The 16645-nt window shown below is 40.6% G+C and overlaps 2 protein-coding genes across 4 annotated transcripts in view; one reads left to right on the top strand and one right to left on the bottom strand.

Annotated features, from left to right (window-relative positions):
• The window catches only part of LOC139945732 (translation initiation factor eIF2B subunit gamma-like), a 62078-nt gene that overhangs the window by 33384 nt on the left and 12049 nt on the right, over window positions 1–16645 (bottom strand). The window lies entirely within an intron of this gene.
• LOC139945729 (uncharacterized) lies at window positions 490–16206 on the top strand. Its single transcript, XM_071943101.1, has 4 exons — window positions 490–998; window positions 10351–13250; window positions 13376–13520; window positions 13658–16206. Exons 1-4 carry the CDS (start codon window positions 929–931, stop codon window positions 13864–13866), a joined length of 3324 nt encoding a protein of 1107 aa, XP_071799202.1. The 5' UTR covers window positions 490–928; the 3' UTR covers window positions 13867–16206.

Below are 16645 nucleotides of genomic sequence, written 5' to 3'. Positions count from 1 at the left end.
AGATATCATAATATATAAAAACATGACTGTGTTTCTCTTTCAATTATAATAATAAACCACTTGCCAGGCCTTAGGGTTGCAAAGACATGTTGTGTTCAATAATAATCAATTAACATAGTCTAAGCACCCCCCCCCCCCCTAAAAAAAACCCCACCCAAAACCCCCACACAAGTCGATCTGGTTACGCCACTGCTGTGCCCCCCCCCCCCCCCCAAAAAAAAAAAAAAAAAAAAAAAACCTCAACTTGAAGGTGATGGAAGCTCACGTGACTGCCCACTGTCTCGATATTTGTTTGGCACTCAGCTTCATAGATAAACACGTAGTGGAAAAATCTCGGGTATTTTCCTGTATATCGTGTGATCACGTCATTTCTATTTTAAGAACGTCCCATAAAGGGTGCACACAATTTGTTAAGATTTGATCCTTTGATCCTTTAATGATAGTTTAGCCTTATTGCGTTTGTTATATTTTGAAGTGTGGATTCTCGTCTTTGACAATAATGTTACCCGTTTGATTTAAAGGCGTCAAATAAAATAAGCACAACACAATTTCTCAGTGACTTGTTTTATGATTGTGTCATACCTATATTTGGGAAACCCACTTCCTCATAGTAACCATTCAAGTTAGTGTACACGATCAACCAACACTGTCTGATCACGAACTTGCACTTTCTGTCTGCGACCAACACTGTATGATGAACACTGTCAACTGGTGACTTGCTTTGCAGCTGGTTGTAATCATAGTACACCAGTGAAAGTCAGATGTGATGTTATTTTCGGTTCCCGTTTTTATGAGAAAGATACAGCTTTCAACTCAACTTGGGTTTCGTGGAAAGTATCATTAAATGGCGCCTACGTGACATCCATGGTTTGTTGCTGTTAGTGTGTACCAGACGGCGTAACCAGCACTGCAGCTTTGGCGGCCTTGGATGACGAAATGCAAACAATTGCGCATCAAAGTAACGACGGAGAAGGTTTTTAAAGAGGAAGAAATTAAAGGTAATGAAATCTTTATCTGCATGCCTTCAGTGGTATATGAGAATGCTGTATTTGTCACAGAGTGAAAAGCATGTGGTTCTTTTTGTATATTTGTACAAGATTCCGTCCAAGTTTAAGTGTGATGCTTTAAGTTGGTTACAAATTTTGATTTCTCTTTTCGATTTTTAAGAGAAACCATGCCATGTATGCAAAGACACGTTGCCTTTGAATTGAGCACTTTTAGCTATAAAAGTGCGTTTGTTATGTTGACATGATTGGAAAGATGTTTTAAATTTAGTACAACAAATATTCACATCCCTGAAAATAGTATGGTTTTCCTTTTGCGAAGTAGCACAGTCTGCCATTTTCGTATAGATTTAAAAATGTGGTTCATACGCTTTACGTTGAAATGTATTCTGCCCGCAGGCAACGAATGTTTGCTATGGACCAAGAGCCATGGGAAAATTTTGCTCATTTTACACATTTTGCCCAGCAACGAAGAGATCAGCAGTTTGGTTTTAAAGCCATTCGACCCTTTCGGTAAACAGTATTGTCCAGGGCCCGCATCAATTCGTGTATCACAACTTCTATATCAAATAACAAACCTGTGAAAATTTGGGCTTAATCGGTCATCGGAGTCGGGAGAAATCAACGGGAAAACCCACTCTTGTATCCGCGCGTTTCGCCGTGTCTGACATTGTGTTTTAAAAAAATCCGTAATTCTCGTTAACGAGAATTGATATTGTTTTACTGTTTTCTCAAAAGGTAAAGCATTTCATGGAATAAGATTTCAAGAGAAGTATTTCACCACTACCTTCTGTAAACCCCGTTAAGTTATTTGTAAATCTGTGAACTTTTTCTTTTTTTTCCTGTACCGAAAGGGTCCATGGCTTTAAAGGTCTGCTACTAGTAATGACTCTGAAAATTAATGTCAATAAAAAAATCACGTTGAAAGATCAGCTTTGATTAAAGTAGTACATTTTGAGAAAACACTCAGAAGTAAAATGCAATAATGGAAAAATACATCACTTTTTGTCGCTAGAAATTTGATTATAAGAAGCGTTGCCGGTATGGTAATGCTTCTAAGATTATGAATATTCTTATCTTCCCTGCGTGAACATAATATAATCGGGATTTTTGGCAATATCTAAAAAACGGGACCCTTCTAAATGAAATTTTCATTGGTTAGTTTTAGTGTATTTAATTTATTCAATGTAGGATTGAAACTTTGGAAGAGTTCCACAAAATCACGGGTATCCAAGATCCTAAAACGATAGTGAAAAGCTTCCCTTCAAATATTACCAACTAAGGTTGTGTAGGTTTTGAGAAACGAGTAAAACGAATCACAAAATTGTTTTGGTATCATGAGACCAAAATTATTTTAGTATGTAAAATCCCCTTAACCAGTTATGATATTATACCAAACCATAGCATAACTGGTTAATACGTTTTTACATGCTAAAACTGAGACGAAAATTATTACGTTTATACTCTTTCTCAAAAACTACAGCACGTCACAGTAATTAAAATTTCAAGATAGCTTTCTACTATCATAATCTTCAAACTGTGTAAGTTTAATGTAAATCTGTGGACATTGTGTGTTTTGGAAAAAGTATATACCCTTTAAGAGCCTATAACACGCGTGTGTTTTTCCCTCAGACAATGTGGGTCAAAAAGCCACTTTGAGATGTTGACACACTAACACTGTTTTGGTTTGGATAAAATTTGTCTGTACAGCAAAACCGAACAGTGCACTCCTGTAGTGGCCACCAACCCTAACAATACTAATAGCATAGTACCAAATGAACACAATTATTATGTGATTTTTACAAGTCTAACAATGGTATTATTTTTGCCTAACCAGCCGTATATCCGCACTTTAGGCCTAATGCTATAATCTATACAAAAAGTTTAAGAATAACAAACCTAAATCAAGCTAAATTGGTCCTCGAGTCACAAGAATGGAAATTCAGGGAGGGGGAAGGGGTTCTACCATGACTATAGATGATGTGACCTATGTTTACATTCAAACCGCCCTCTACTGACAAAACACTCTATACGTCATGTTTCGCCGGGCACTGAGTTGCGCAGTCACAGTAAGATTGCGTACACTTTCTAGTTGGCTGCCAAAACACAAAGGTTTTGCCCGGCGGTATGCGCGCGAATCATGTTATGGTTTTCGTGTGACGTCAGAGGTCACATCGTCTATAGTATAGGAAAGGCTTATGTTCAAGTCTGTGATATTTATGTTGTCAGCCTGATTATATAATGTCATGCACACCCCTGTCAAATATTAAAACAACTGAAGACCTTTTCAGACACTCATTTTAATCCATAAACACAGCCTTTTATCAAGGAAATTACCCGCCACCACCCCCCCAACTATGGAAGTATCAACCAGACGAAAACGGCATGCGAAGCCATGTTACCAACACTGGTTATTGCCCAGGTGATGGGGAAAGCTATTGTGTAGAACACTCTGTGGTGGAGGCCTACATTTGGGCAGACACTGTTCCTGGTGCATAAAAAGTCATGGAAGCAAGATTGCAATGGAAAACTATGGAAGTGCAAATTAAGAAAATTAAGTAACAAATGTAACCAAATTTGTGGATTTTGTTAAAAACAAATAATTATGACAGGTACTTCATTTAATTGAAAGTTTACAGAAAATGCTGAATTTTGTTAAAACATCTGCTTTTAAGATTTAGTGTTTCACTATCATTCGGCCGACCATGCAGACTTGGTGACAAGTCGTTATAGGCGCTGCCTAGCTATAACAAACACATATTCTGCCGTTTATGCAACAGTCACCGTGCGATAGCACATTCATGCAGGATTGGTGTTCGGCAGGCCCTCGGTTTTATATAACGCTCTGGTACAGTTTAAGTGCTTGAAAGTTTCTGGGAAATTAAAGTGTATATTACTTATAAACTATTATCAGGTTTCAGTACACATTGTCTCGCAATCGTTCCAAAGTGTAAAGTTCCGTGTACTATTACACGTTAACCACCCCCCCCCGATCGTCTCAATGTCCAATCATGTTGTAATGCGTATACACACTCTATAACAACAACCCCTTTTTTCTCATGATGTTAAACCATTTTCAGACAGTTCTCATCACTGGTAATAATAACTCCGATTGGCTCCGGTGTGTCTCTCAACCCACCCCCACCCCAAACGTGCACACTTCTTCTGAATAGCGCCATATTTCTGGGTCCGGTGTGACAGGAGATTCTGTATTCAGCCCATGTTAATTTACCATTGGGGAACCAAATCTCCGGCGGACAGAATTTCCTGTCACACCGACCCCCGATAAACGTTTCAATTCTTTGTGCGGTCTACACTCCACCTATGGTGTGTTTTGATTATCGTTATCATTTATTCGGCAAAGATTTATACTATAAAAACTTGCAACAAAATAACGAAACAAGTCGAGCATTTGACGAACTCTACTAAATGCACACTATGATGACGTCAGAAAGAGACTCTATTCGCAACCATGGCTGCGGCTTCAGATTCAGTTTTGCCCCGCGGTTGTTCTCTCCCGGCCAAAGCCACACGGAAAAGAGAAATGTCAAAAGGTCGCGGACCCAATCTTTAAGTTTAAAAAAAAAGTATGTAAATAACTTGTATCCCATACAATGGGTCACTATCTCAGTTTTGGGAACAAGTGTTCGCAAATTACAGCACAATATTAAAATAAAACATAAGTATCTCACAATAAGTTGTGTTTATCACAATTTTTTTTATTTTTTTTTTCGTTCCGACATTTTCTGATAACATTATAACTTCCCTAGTCTTCCTTTACGTATTAATCTCCGACTATCATAAAACAGCCCGGGCTTCCTGTTTTATGAAATGTTATGCTCAGGACAGGACCGACTGTCGGAAATGGTATGTGGCATTGTATGCTATATTTTAAAAAGGAAAGACAGAATCTCTACCACAAGTGTCATTGTACACATTGTCAACTCCGCGGTCAAAGTGTACATGAACAACTAGCCAGGTAAGGACGAAATTTCTTAGCGACGATTTTACATTGGCAGTATGTAGGGGAATGTTGACCGTAGTTGCATTTAACATAATCAGGTGACTTGAACACCAGGATGGCAACAAAACGAAACACTTTTGCAAGAAAATGCCATTTTAATGTTGCAATCGAGCACAATGTCCACAGATTTACACTATATTTACACAGTGTGAAAATGATGATAGTAAAAAGTTTCCCTGAAAATATTACATGCTGAGGTGCTGTAGTTTTGGGGCAATGAGTAAAACAATGTCATGAAAATAGTATTGGTCTCTTGAAACCAACATTATTTTAAAGGCAGTGGACACTTAGTAATTGTCAAATACTTGCCTTCATAGTTGGTGTATCTCAATATATGCATAAAATAACAAACCTGTGAAAATTTGAGCTCAATCGGTCATCGAACTTGCGAGATAATAATGAAAGAGAAAACACCCTTGTCACACGAAGGTGTTTGCGTTTAGATGGTTGATTTCGAGACCTCAAGTTCTAAATCTGAGGTCTCGAAATCAAATTCGTGGAAAATTAATTCTTTCTCGGAAACTATGGCACTTCAGAGGGTGCCGTGTCTCACAATGTTTTATACAATCAACCATTCCCTATTACTTGTCAGCAAGAAAGGTTTTATGCCAAAAATTATTTTGAGTAATTACCAATAGTGTGTCCACTGTCCACTGTCCAAGCATTTTACAAACGTATTTTCATGACATTGTTTTGCTAATTTCTCAAAAACTACAGCACCTCAGTAAGTTATATTTGAAGGGAAGCTTTCCACTACCATCATCTTCAAACCCTGTAAGTTTAATGTAAAAAAGTACCCAAATCTTAAACTCCATGGATTTTTGTCTTCAAAAGAGCACACACGCATTGACCTATCTCACGACGCGTCAGAGCACACACGCACCTATTTTGGGGCGTGTCAAAGGTACGTAACTAGACCGTTGCTATGCGAAGGTGTGTTCCACATTTTGCGAGAAGGTAATTATAGTATGTAGTGTATCGAATGTTGAAGGCACTGGACACCTTTGGTAATTGTCAAAGACCAGTATTCTCATTTGGTGAAGATTTTGACTCAATTATTGGTCATCGAAGTAAAAGTTGCAAGAGCATTGTGAAAAAAGGAGCCCTTTTTTGGCACAATGTGGGTGCGTTCGTTTAGCTTCCCTGGGTCGACCCCGATGTTGCGTATTTTATTTTTTCCAGGACGAACGTGGGCACACAACCCCACGTTCGTCTTCGAACCAGAAAAAACCCCAGACACGTCACCATGTGAGCCTTCCTGTGGTGACGTCAGTATACCTCGGGCCAGCCCCAAGAGCCCCACTTGTAGATTGGGTCACTTGGGGCTGGTCCGAGGTGCACTGACGTCACCACGGGAAGGCTCACGTGGTGACGTGTCTGGGGTTTTATTCTGGTTCGAAGACGAACGTGGGGTAATTGTGTGCCCACGTTCGTCCTGGAAAAAATACAATACGCAACATCGGGGTCGACCCAGGGAAGCTAAACGAACGCACCCTGTGTGTGCTTTCAGATCCATAAAAAATGCTTCAGGGCTGAAGTCTTTTATTATTTGAATGATAAATTACCCGAGGTTGGAGCCTATTTTAAGTAATTACCAATAGTGTAAGTGCCTTTAATGAACGTTATTGTTTCAGCTTGTTGACACCTTTTTTTCGAGCTACCCCCGTCAAGCGTCAAGTACTCCCTCCGCATGATTGTGCACAGACTCTAGCTAATGACTTCGCAGACTTCTTTTATACAAAGACCAAGAATCTCTACAGCAACCTTGACGCCATACCACAACCTACCACATCTGTTGATATTTCAGAATTGTGTGAGCACACTTTCAGCTCATTTAGTGAAGTAACTGAAAGTGAGATCCGAAAAATCATCAGTGAATCTGGAATAAAGTCATGTCCACTCGACCCGCTTCCTGGAACAGTCATGAAACAGTGTTTAGATTCGCTAGTTCCTTGCATAACGTGTATTGTCAACCAATCATTGACAACCGGAGTTGTGCCACCAGAACTGAAAATTGCTAGAGTCGTGCCGTTGATTAAGAAACCATCTCTTGATGTCGAACACCTCAACAATTACAGACCGATATCAAACTTGAAGTTCTTGTTCAAAACCATTGAACGGGTTGTATCTTCACAGTTGAACGCCTACCTACAGCAACGCGGTCTGTATGTACAGAGACAATCAGCCTATCGTAGATTTCATTCAACTGAGACAGCGCTGGTTCGCGTCCACAACGATCTTCTTCAGGCTGTCGATCGTCATCAGGAAGCCATTCTATTGCTTCTTGATTTCTCTTCGGCATTCGACACGATAAACCATGACATCCTACTTAAACGCATGCATTGCCGATATGGAATTTCGAATACCGCACTTGATCTTACATTCAAGGCCGTCGTCAGTATGTAGATATCTCCGGTGTCCCATCAATAGAGTTACCACTTGAAGAGGGCGTTCCACAGGGTTCTGTACTAGGACCTACCTTATTCACAATGTATTCTGCTCCGATCAGCGACATCATCAACAGTCATGGAATACATGACATGAGTTACGCAGATGATACTCAGTTGTATGTGATAGTTGATCCTTCACGCGTTCGGAAGCCATCACAACAATTGAAAGATGTGTCCGCGATATCAAAGCTTGGGCAGTCCAAAACAAAATGGCCTTAAACGATACAAAGACTGAGGTTGTTCATCTGAGTTCTCGATTTTTAAAGGTTCCCTCCCTACCTCAAATCATCATTGGAGAATCACCAGTTGCTACAACAAATTCTGTAAGAGATCTAGGTGTCATCATTGACAGCACTTTGGCAATGCAAGAACATGTGCGTTCCGTCACAAAATCATCTTCGTTTGCTCTTCATAAAATTAGTCGGATTCGTAAATACCTGGACAAGAAGGCATCGGAACGACTGATACATGCTTTTGTAACGTCTCGTTTAGACTATTGTAATAGCTTACTATTTGGTCTTCCTGCCAGTGATATTGCCAAGTTGCAGAGAATTCAAAACTCAGCTGCGAGACTTGTCTCAAGAACTAAATATCGGGATCACATACAGCCTGTGCTCTTCAGTCTGCACTGGTTGCCCGTGGCACATAGAATCAAATTCAAACTCCTGCTACTAACATATAAAATTCTACATGGGCTCGCTCCTGTTTATCTGAGTGAGATCATAACGCCATACCAACCGAATCGCACTCTTCGGTCTTCGTCCATGAATCTTCTGTGCCAACCAGTAAAACGACGCACTGCTTTTTATGGGGATCGAGCGTTCTCACAGTCAGCCCCAAGTCTATGGAACTCTCTACCGGAACACATTCGAGCATCTAATTCACTGGATCATTTTAAGACAATCATGAAGACTTATCTTTTTAAACTGGCTTTTAACTAAGTACATTGCCTACTCATAATGCATGTTTTTTTTCTCTTGAGTGACATTTGTTATGAATTGTTTTTGTAACTTTAATAACTTGCTTTCTTTTGTGAGTTATTTTCATATCTTTATAATTTTTTTGGTTTGTTGTTTTTAATGACTAAGTACATTGTTTCTCATGGGGGTGGAATTCTTGGAGAGTTAGGGCTAGTCTTTTTTCAAGTTAGGACATTAAGTTACTCGTCTTAATTTTAGACTGGCCATACATTTTAATATCTCTTGGGACTAGTCTTAAAGGGACTGGTCCTGATTCTTTGCGGGATCGACCCCTGATATGTGGTTTGTGGTTTTAACTATTGGCTGGTCCATTTTGTGGTTTATATTTTTAGAAATATTTTATGCTCGTGGTTTTTTTGCTCTTGTTTGCAGCTATTTTTAATGTGTACAGCGCCTTGGGGTCCAGTCATGGATGTAAGGCGCTTTATAAGCGTTGTTTATTATTATTATTATTATTGTTATCACGTGCATGTAACATGCATTCTTGCACATTGTACTTCCTGCTACAAGATATCATCACCAATACCAAGCGGATGGCCCAAAGGCACGCAGAGGGAAACCGCTATGCCACAACATGCCTTTTATCATGCTGCCTCCATCTTGATCATGTTCCTCGTATCGATCAACAATAATGAATGCCAATAATTATTTTGCAATTGGGAACCAGACTATTTTGTTCTTCCATCCTCGGTTTGGTAACATTGCATCGGAAAGGTCTATAGCGTCCGGGCTTTGGTGTAATACCAGGGCCCAATTTCATAGAGCAGAGCTGCTAAGCACAACAATTTGCTAAGCATGACGTTTTTGCCTTCGATAAAAACAGGATTACCAACCAAATTTCCACGTGATTTTCAGGATAAGCAAACAAAAGCAGAATACCAATAACAAGCAATATGCAACAGATGGAAATTTGGTTGATAATCCTGTTTTTACCAAGGAAGAAATTTCATGCCATAGCAATTTTTTTGTGCTGAGCAGCTCTATGAAATTGGGCCCAGGTTTGTTGAATATAAATATGGAATTGGAGGTGAGGTATCAATGCACCGTGAGGTAATCAATGTATATTATTTGGTTTGCGGTAACACCGTTCAATATTATAACTAGCTGAGAACTCTTCCGAACTCAGAAAAATGTAACTCCGTGGTGTAGTAGAATAAAACGTATAATTTCAAGACGGTCATTTTAAAGGAACACGTTGCCTTGGATCGGTCGAGTTGGTCTTTGAAAAGCGTTTGTGAACGTCTGTTATAAAATGCAAATAAGTAGAAAGATGTTGTAAAAGTATAATACAATGATCCACACAAACATGCCTCGAAATTGCACGGTTTTCCTTTTACCTCGTCGACTAACACGGTCGGCCATTTATGGGAGTCAAATTTTTGACTCCCATAAAGGCCGACCGTGTTAGTTCGCACAGTAAAGGGAAAAACACGCAATTTCGGGGCAAATTTGTGTGGATCATTGTATTCTACTTTAAAAACATCTTTCCAATTATATGCATTTTGAAAAAACGGTTACAAACGCTTTTTATAGACCAACTCGTCCGATCCAAGGCAACGTGTTCCTTTAAGATTGACCGTCAAGTCATAACAAGTAGCACAATATTTGAATACCGGACACTCGGCACCCACAAACTCGGTACCCCACAAACTCGTCACCCTGCAAACTCGGCTCCTTGCAAACTCGGCACCTTGCAAACTCGGCACCCACTCGGTACCAAAAATGTCGGCACCATACAAACTCGGCACCAGCCTTTTTTAACTCGAAAACTCGGCACTAAGCAATCACTACCTGTTCGCTTGTCATGAAGGGTCAAGTTGAAATTTCGCCCCATGATGTTACCATGAATTAACAGTGTATTTTTCCCCGTTTTTATCATTTGCCTTTTCAAGCCATGGAACCGAATAAAAAATTGACGTCTACAACAACCTGTCAGACAACAGCCGTCGGGAGGGCTCTCTTTCAGTTTTCTGACTTTGGCGCAGGAAGTAAAAATCTGAGTGTACTTGTTAACGATAAGGGCTTGAGAAACGCCTACTTGGTCGCAGAGGCAGAAGGTGAACTTCCTACCAACCGGGCACGAGTGCTAATCTTGGGAGAGCCCCGTGCCGGTAAAACAAGCTTGCTCAATCGTCTTCTTGGGAGAGAGTTTGACCACTTAGAGCAGCCGACACACGGCATTGAGACGCGTATGTGCCACGTCACCAATGTGGACAAGCAATGGAAGGAGTCGGAAGGTGCTAAGGCAGATGACATTCGAGAATGCGCTGCAGCGGTGACCGTGCTCAAGGAAGCTTCCGCAGAAGGATTTAAAACAGACAAATTTATGAAAGATTTCCGCAAGTCCCCGTCCACCTCATCAGAGTCCTCTGAAACCCCTTTGGGAGCGGACAGCAGTCTGAGGAAAATCCTGCCACAGTTCTTCGTCGTTATCAATTTGATGGGCACATTAGCTGTGTTATATTTGCTGGGCGTGTTCCAATATGGCTTTGTGGTGTTTGTGTGGATTTGCATCAGCATGTTTTCTTTATCGGTTGACTATAACAACGCCTATCGCTTTGCCACAGCTGGCTCTTTTGTGTGCGTTCTTTTGGAAGCCACCATAAGAATTGATCAACCACTGGAGAAGCTTGCTTGTGATGCTTCAGAAACAAGCCTGTCTTCTGATTTGCTGTTTCAGTTAAGTAAAAGAATCTTTTTGAATTTACTACATACCTCTGTAGTTGGGATATCAGCAGGGCTTGGCTTCCGTACAGGCATAGCTGTTGCTTTGGCCATGTGTGTGCACCCGTGGGAAACAGAAGGTACGCCAGTCCAAGACATGTTGTCCTGGAATATGTTGTTACTATTTCTGATTTGTATCGCCGGGGGTTTCTTCATTTTGCTCAGCTATAAGTACTGTACAATTAATAACAGATGGCACATAAGGAGAACCATATTTTGTTGTGCCTTAATTACCCTGACATGTGCATTGTTTTGGGGATCTGCTTGTTGGTTCCGAACTTATTGGTTCATGTTTCTGAACTTTTGTGCGATGGTATTTGGAACAACGTGGGGCAGCGTCTTCGGTCGTCGACTTGTTCTTAAGTATGGATTTCAAGCAAGTTATGTCATCAAGAAAGGTATTGGATTGTGCATTGGTTTTTACTTTGCTTATATGTGCGGCTGGTCTTTTAGAGTACCTGAGTGTTCGTTTGTGTCTCTGGCAATTTACATTGTTTCTGTCAGTACTCACCCATTGGTCGATCTACACGTTGCTTATAAGATATGGCGTGCCAAGCAAACATTCCCCGTGAAAATGATCAGAGAACAAATGAAAACCGCGGTCCAAGGACAACCTCTCCTTGAGACCAAACTGAGTCTGTGGGACTTCGCAGGAGATACCTTGTACCACTGTACCCACCATGTGTTTATGCCCGATAGAGCCCTGTACGTGATTGTCTTCAACCTAGAGGCAGCTGTCTCTAACGAAGACGTACAGCTTCAGAAACTTCTCTTCTGGCTTCACTCTGTTTGTGCCCACGCACGGCACCCAGACGCTGTCATCATGATTGTTGGTACCCATAAAGACAGCGTTCCACAGTCGAAGATAAAATGTTTCACTGACAAACTCCACGATCGCATCACTCCCGAATTCTGCCACCGTCTTGTACTAAATCCAGTCGACGACAAGCCGCCGTTTCTTGTTGAGAATTCAAATCCTCTAGACGAAGACTTTAAACAGCTGAGAGCAGAGATATTCAAGCGGGTCGAGAGTGCGGAGTACGCTCAGGAGAAATATCCAATCAAGTATTTGCATTTTTATCGGGAGATCCAAAACCGCCGGAAACTCGCACAGACGTCAGATTTTGCTAAGATCGTAGCAACACTACGAGAGATTCAAGAACTAGCAAAAAAAACATGCGACGTGGAAAGCGAAGAGCAGTTGAAGAAAATGCTGAGATATTTCCGTGAGGCAGGAGAGATCATCTACAAAGAGGAAGACGAAATACTGAGAAATCATGTGGTACTCGATCCCCAGTTTCTTGTAGACGTCATGAAGAAAGTAATGTACATTCCACGTGGATCCCATCGCTGTCATCGCTACGCCATTGAGTGGAGAAACTATGAAAACACTGGGATTCTTTCACAGGAACTGCTCCTACACATCTACTGTGAAATGTCTCATCTTGTCCCACTGTTCACCAATCTGCTTGAAGCCTACGACCTCGTGTGTCCCATTGCGCCTGTTGTAAATACAAACTGTCGCCCGAATTCACTAGTTGTACCTGCCATGTTGCCTTCATTCCAGGGCAACGAGACGCATTTCTGGAAATCATCGAGCACCGAGGAGGTCTTCTACTTTGACTTTGGCTTCTTCGATCCCAGAATCATCTACCACCGTCTTTTGACAAGATGCCTGGCCCATGCCTGCCTGGATAAAATGGAACCCGACTCCAAACCACTTATATTTGCAGATCGTTGCCGATTCCACATCGGAACTAGTTTTGTCTTCAAGCTCCAGTTAGAGAGGAGGTTCTCCCACCAGCAGCTTCTCTCGGTCGCTGTTGTGAAATTTGAATCTGATAGTTCAAAGTTGCTGAAATTCTTGGTTGGTGCTGTAAGGAGTATCGTTCTGAGAGACTTTCCAGAGCTTCACTTTACATTTGGTCCGCGGTGCTTCAACGTGCACCCGGATGCCATACATGTGCTCAAAATAGCCGGCAACGACAAGCCTTTTCCTACAAAGTTTCCAGTCGTGATGCTTTGTGGACAGCAGAGTTGTGAGGTGTCACTGACTCGTCAAACAACGGTAGGTAAAACAAAACTATTGAATCTTATCTCAAAAGTGAAGGTCGATTTGTGCCTAAATGAGATTCTGTTTCAAAAGTTTCTTGCAGTAGCCAACGATTTTAAAAGTATTTTACTCTCACACAGGAGCGCTCCCCGAGCTCTTCACTACCGCCAAGGAAGGTCACATTCGGCCCAGAGACACTCATCACCAAGATACCACCGGATATTTTTGGTAAGGTATGCGGTTTTCTCAACGCATCAGGACAAAGAAACTGGAAAATGCTAGCAGGTGAGGAAGTTTTGACACTTTGAATAACTCTGTTAAAAGTAGACAATCTTTTTAAGAGCGGTTCGCTTGTCCACTTCGATTGTCAGTCTGCCAGCTGGCCCATCATAATAATCTCTTTGATATCTTTCTTGCTGAAGGTGAACTGGGTAAGGATGTTGAATTCGTAGCTGCATTGGACAGTCAGAGGGTGCCCAACCCCAGCGAGTCTCTCCTAAGGGATTGGGCGATGGAAGGAGGCGTCACAGTGGCTGATCTTCTTGAGATTCTTGACAGAGCGTCTCTCGAGAGGAAGGATATCATCGAAGAAGTCCGAGCTGCAATGCAGCAGCAGGACTCAAACATTTGACTTCCATCGATCGAAGCATATTATATTATGATCACCTGGCTCTATAACCACGGTGCTATAACTGACGTCTTTTAGAACAAAGCAAGAAAATATATAACGTTATAATCAAAGAAATTATTATTTTTAGAGAGATTTCGATGGAAATCCTGGCCTTCTTGCCGAGGAATTGTGTAAAACAACACCTGTTTAACTTGCATTTTAAGTTGATCCCATGTTTTGCGTGGATCCAAGACTTTTCCGTGTCGGGAGCCGGCACAAAGTACCTGAATAATAATGGAGATAACTAGTGGAGATTAAGTAAAGGGTGAAGAGTAATAGACTGGTCCACTTTCAGGTACTTGCTTTTCAGCACCAATGATTTCATCGGATACAACGATTTCATTAAGTGAACGTGCAGTGACGAAAGCTTTCCAAAGCTGTGTTTTGATTGGTCTGAAGTGATGTGAGTGCGTCTGCCAAACGTCACCTCGGACCAATCAAAACACAGACATTAAAAGCATATTTTCGACCGTCTACATGTTGTGAGCACGACAGTAAGCCCAACTTGCATAATTAACGTTCTTTTGTATGTAGGATTTCACTGCATATCTCCATGTGAAATTAATGTAAGGTGAAAGGTGATTATGGACGGAAATTGACGCAGGCTGGAGGCCCCTTTCTGGCGTAATTCATGAGCTTTGAAGTGTGCCGTCAGATGTTCAGGCTAAGTTTTTTTTACCTGTAATTGATATCTTTTCCTGTGTATAGTTTCTGTTTATGTTTGGCTTTTAAATTTTGTAATTTTCAATACATGCACTAGTTTTACAGTTATTTTTCAGATCATTTAGTTTGTACTATTTTTAATGGTTTAGTTTAGGGAACAGCCGGTCTGGCCCAGTTTAAAAAAAAAAAAAATTGTGGGTTTAATTGGGTAATTTATATCAAGTTTTATTTTCTTAATGCTTTCCATTTTCCTGTTAAGCGCTTTGAGGAATGTTTATTGCTCTGTGAATACTGTTTTAATATTATTATTATTATTATTAAGGCTAAAGCTGCAAAATCGAAGATGTAGAGGTCGCTTTTGTTAACATTGATCAGAGCCGTATAAGTTGTGAGAGTTGAGACAACTTGCCATTGTAAGCCCATTGTGTTCCCCAAGAAAGGCATGGGCAAACACGGGGGTGCCAGACTAGTCTGCCCATTGGGTTGTGCTGCGTTTGGAGACAACATGGCGTCTAGAAACCACGTGACCAAAGAAAACTGATCCCTCCATGTTGCAACTCTCTTAATACATTGATCTGACATTAAAGTCACCTGGAAATATAATTTTTTTTCTTTCAAACATAAGAGTATATGCTTACGAACAATAAAACAATTTGTTTAGTAATTGTTTGTCACGATTTATATGTTTAAAAAATATATAAAGTTGTTTGGGGGCTGACTCCGCCTACTCCTTTTGTGACGTCAATCAAGGCAGACTTTGCCTGCAATGCGTATAGTAAACACACATGCAAAGTACATGTACGTCCAAGTCGTGAGTTGGTACATTTCAAAAAGTGTTTTTCTGCATTCAGCAGCAATACACCTGGTCGGCATTGCCGGAAAAAAACAATTGTTTTTTTTTTGAAATGTACAAACTCACGACTTGGTCCGTACATGTACTTTGCAATTGTGTTTACTCTACGCATTAGCAGGCAAAGTCTGCCTCAATTGGCGTCACAAACAGCGCCCTCTCGGGTCGGGGTCTAGTCTTAAATTTGTAAATAACATAAGAACTGATTTTTTAAAACCTTAGTTAACTGTTTATTCACATTCCACTCATCAAAACACATATATTAGTGACAAAAGCTTTATTTAGAAAAAATACCACTTCCAGGTGACTTTAATGTCACAGTGAGGCTTATGGGTGAGTCTCTCCATTTTCATAGTTTTCGGAAATTTTTCAAATGATTTGTCAGTGTCCTTGACGTCTTAGTTTACCAACAAGTAATTAAGAGCGCATCTGGCGACTGACCCTTTTTGACCCTTGCTTTAGTTTACTTCATTCGTACGTGACGCCGAAGCTTAAACAGCGCCATTTGTGGTGTCAAAGGAAGACAGTCATTATGGCTTAGAGTTGTGCGTTGCAAAAACCATTAATGTTCACAAGTTTTCCTATAATCCGAAGAGAAAATAAAATGAGCAGGCATTTTGAAAACAAAGAGGAGTCCGACCGATCTATACAATCGCTTAAAGGAATCGTATACCTTTGGTTTTTGAGACCGTTCGATTGTTTTAAAGCCATTGGACTCTTTCGGTAAACAGTGTTGTCTAAGGCCCACACTTTGTGTACCACAACTTCTATAACAACTAACAAACCTGTGAAAATTTAGGCTCAATCGGTCGTCGGAGTCGGGAGAAAACAACGGAAAAACTCACCCTTGTTTCCGCGCGTTTCGCCGTGTCATGACATGTGTTTAAAATAAATCCGTAATTCTCGTTAACGAGAATTTATATTGTTTTGCTGTTTTCTCAAAAAGTAAAGCATTTCATAGAATAATATTTCAAGAGAAGTCTTTTACCATTGCCTTCTGTAAAGTTATTTGTAAATCTGTTAACTTTTTCTTTTTTTTCTGAACCGAAAAAGTCCAATGGCTTTAATCCAGGATATGGATGTATAGTCTTATACGGTAAAATTAACCTGTGAAAATTTTACTTCAAAAGGTGTTCGCGCTTTTTAGATTGCCGAAACTCCAGAGCGAATAACGTCCCCGCAGTAGTATCCTAAATAGGAGTACACAATCTTAGAAGCGGTTATCCG

This window comes from Asterias amurensis, chromosome 13, assembly GCF_032118995.1.
Source record: "Asterias amurensis chromosome 13, ASM3211899v1".
Classification (NCBI taxonomy): domain Eukaryota; kingdom Metazoa; phylum Echinodermata; class Asteroidea; order Forcipulatida; family Asteriidae; genus Asterias; species Asterias amurensis.
The sequence above is the reverse complement of the archived record's forward strand: the minus strand, read 5'-3'. Positions and strand labels throughout refer to the sequence as shown.

Bases quoted from the DNA above. Each gene is read 5' to 3' on its own strand.
- LOC139945729 (XM_071943101.1), top strand. From the start codon at position 929: ATGACGAAATGCAAACAATTGCGCATCAAAGTAACGACGGAGAAGGTT. The intron at 13,251-13,375 runs GTAGGTAAAACA...ACTCTCACACAG, and splicing joins CACTGACTCGTCAAACAACG to GAGCGCTCCCCGAGCTCTTC. The intron at 13,521-13,657 runs GTGAGGAAGTTT...TTCTTGCTGAAG, and splicing joins AAACTGGAAAATGCTAGCAG to GTGAACTGGGTAAGGATGTT.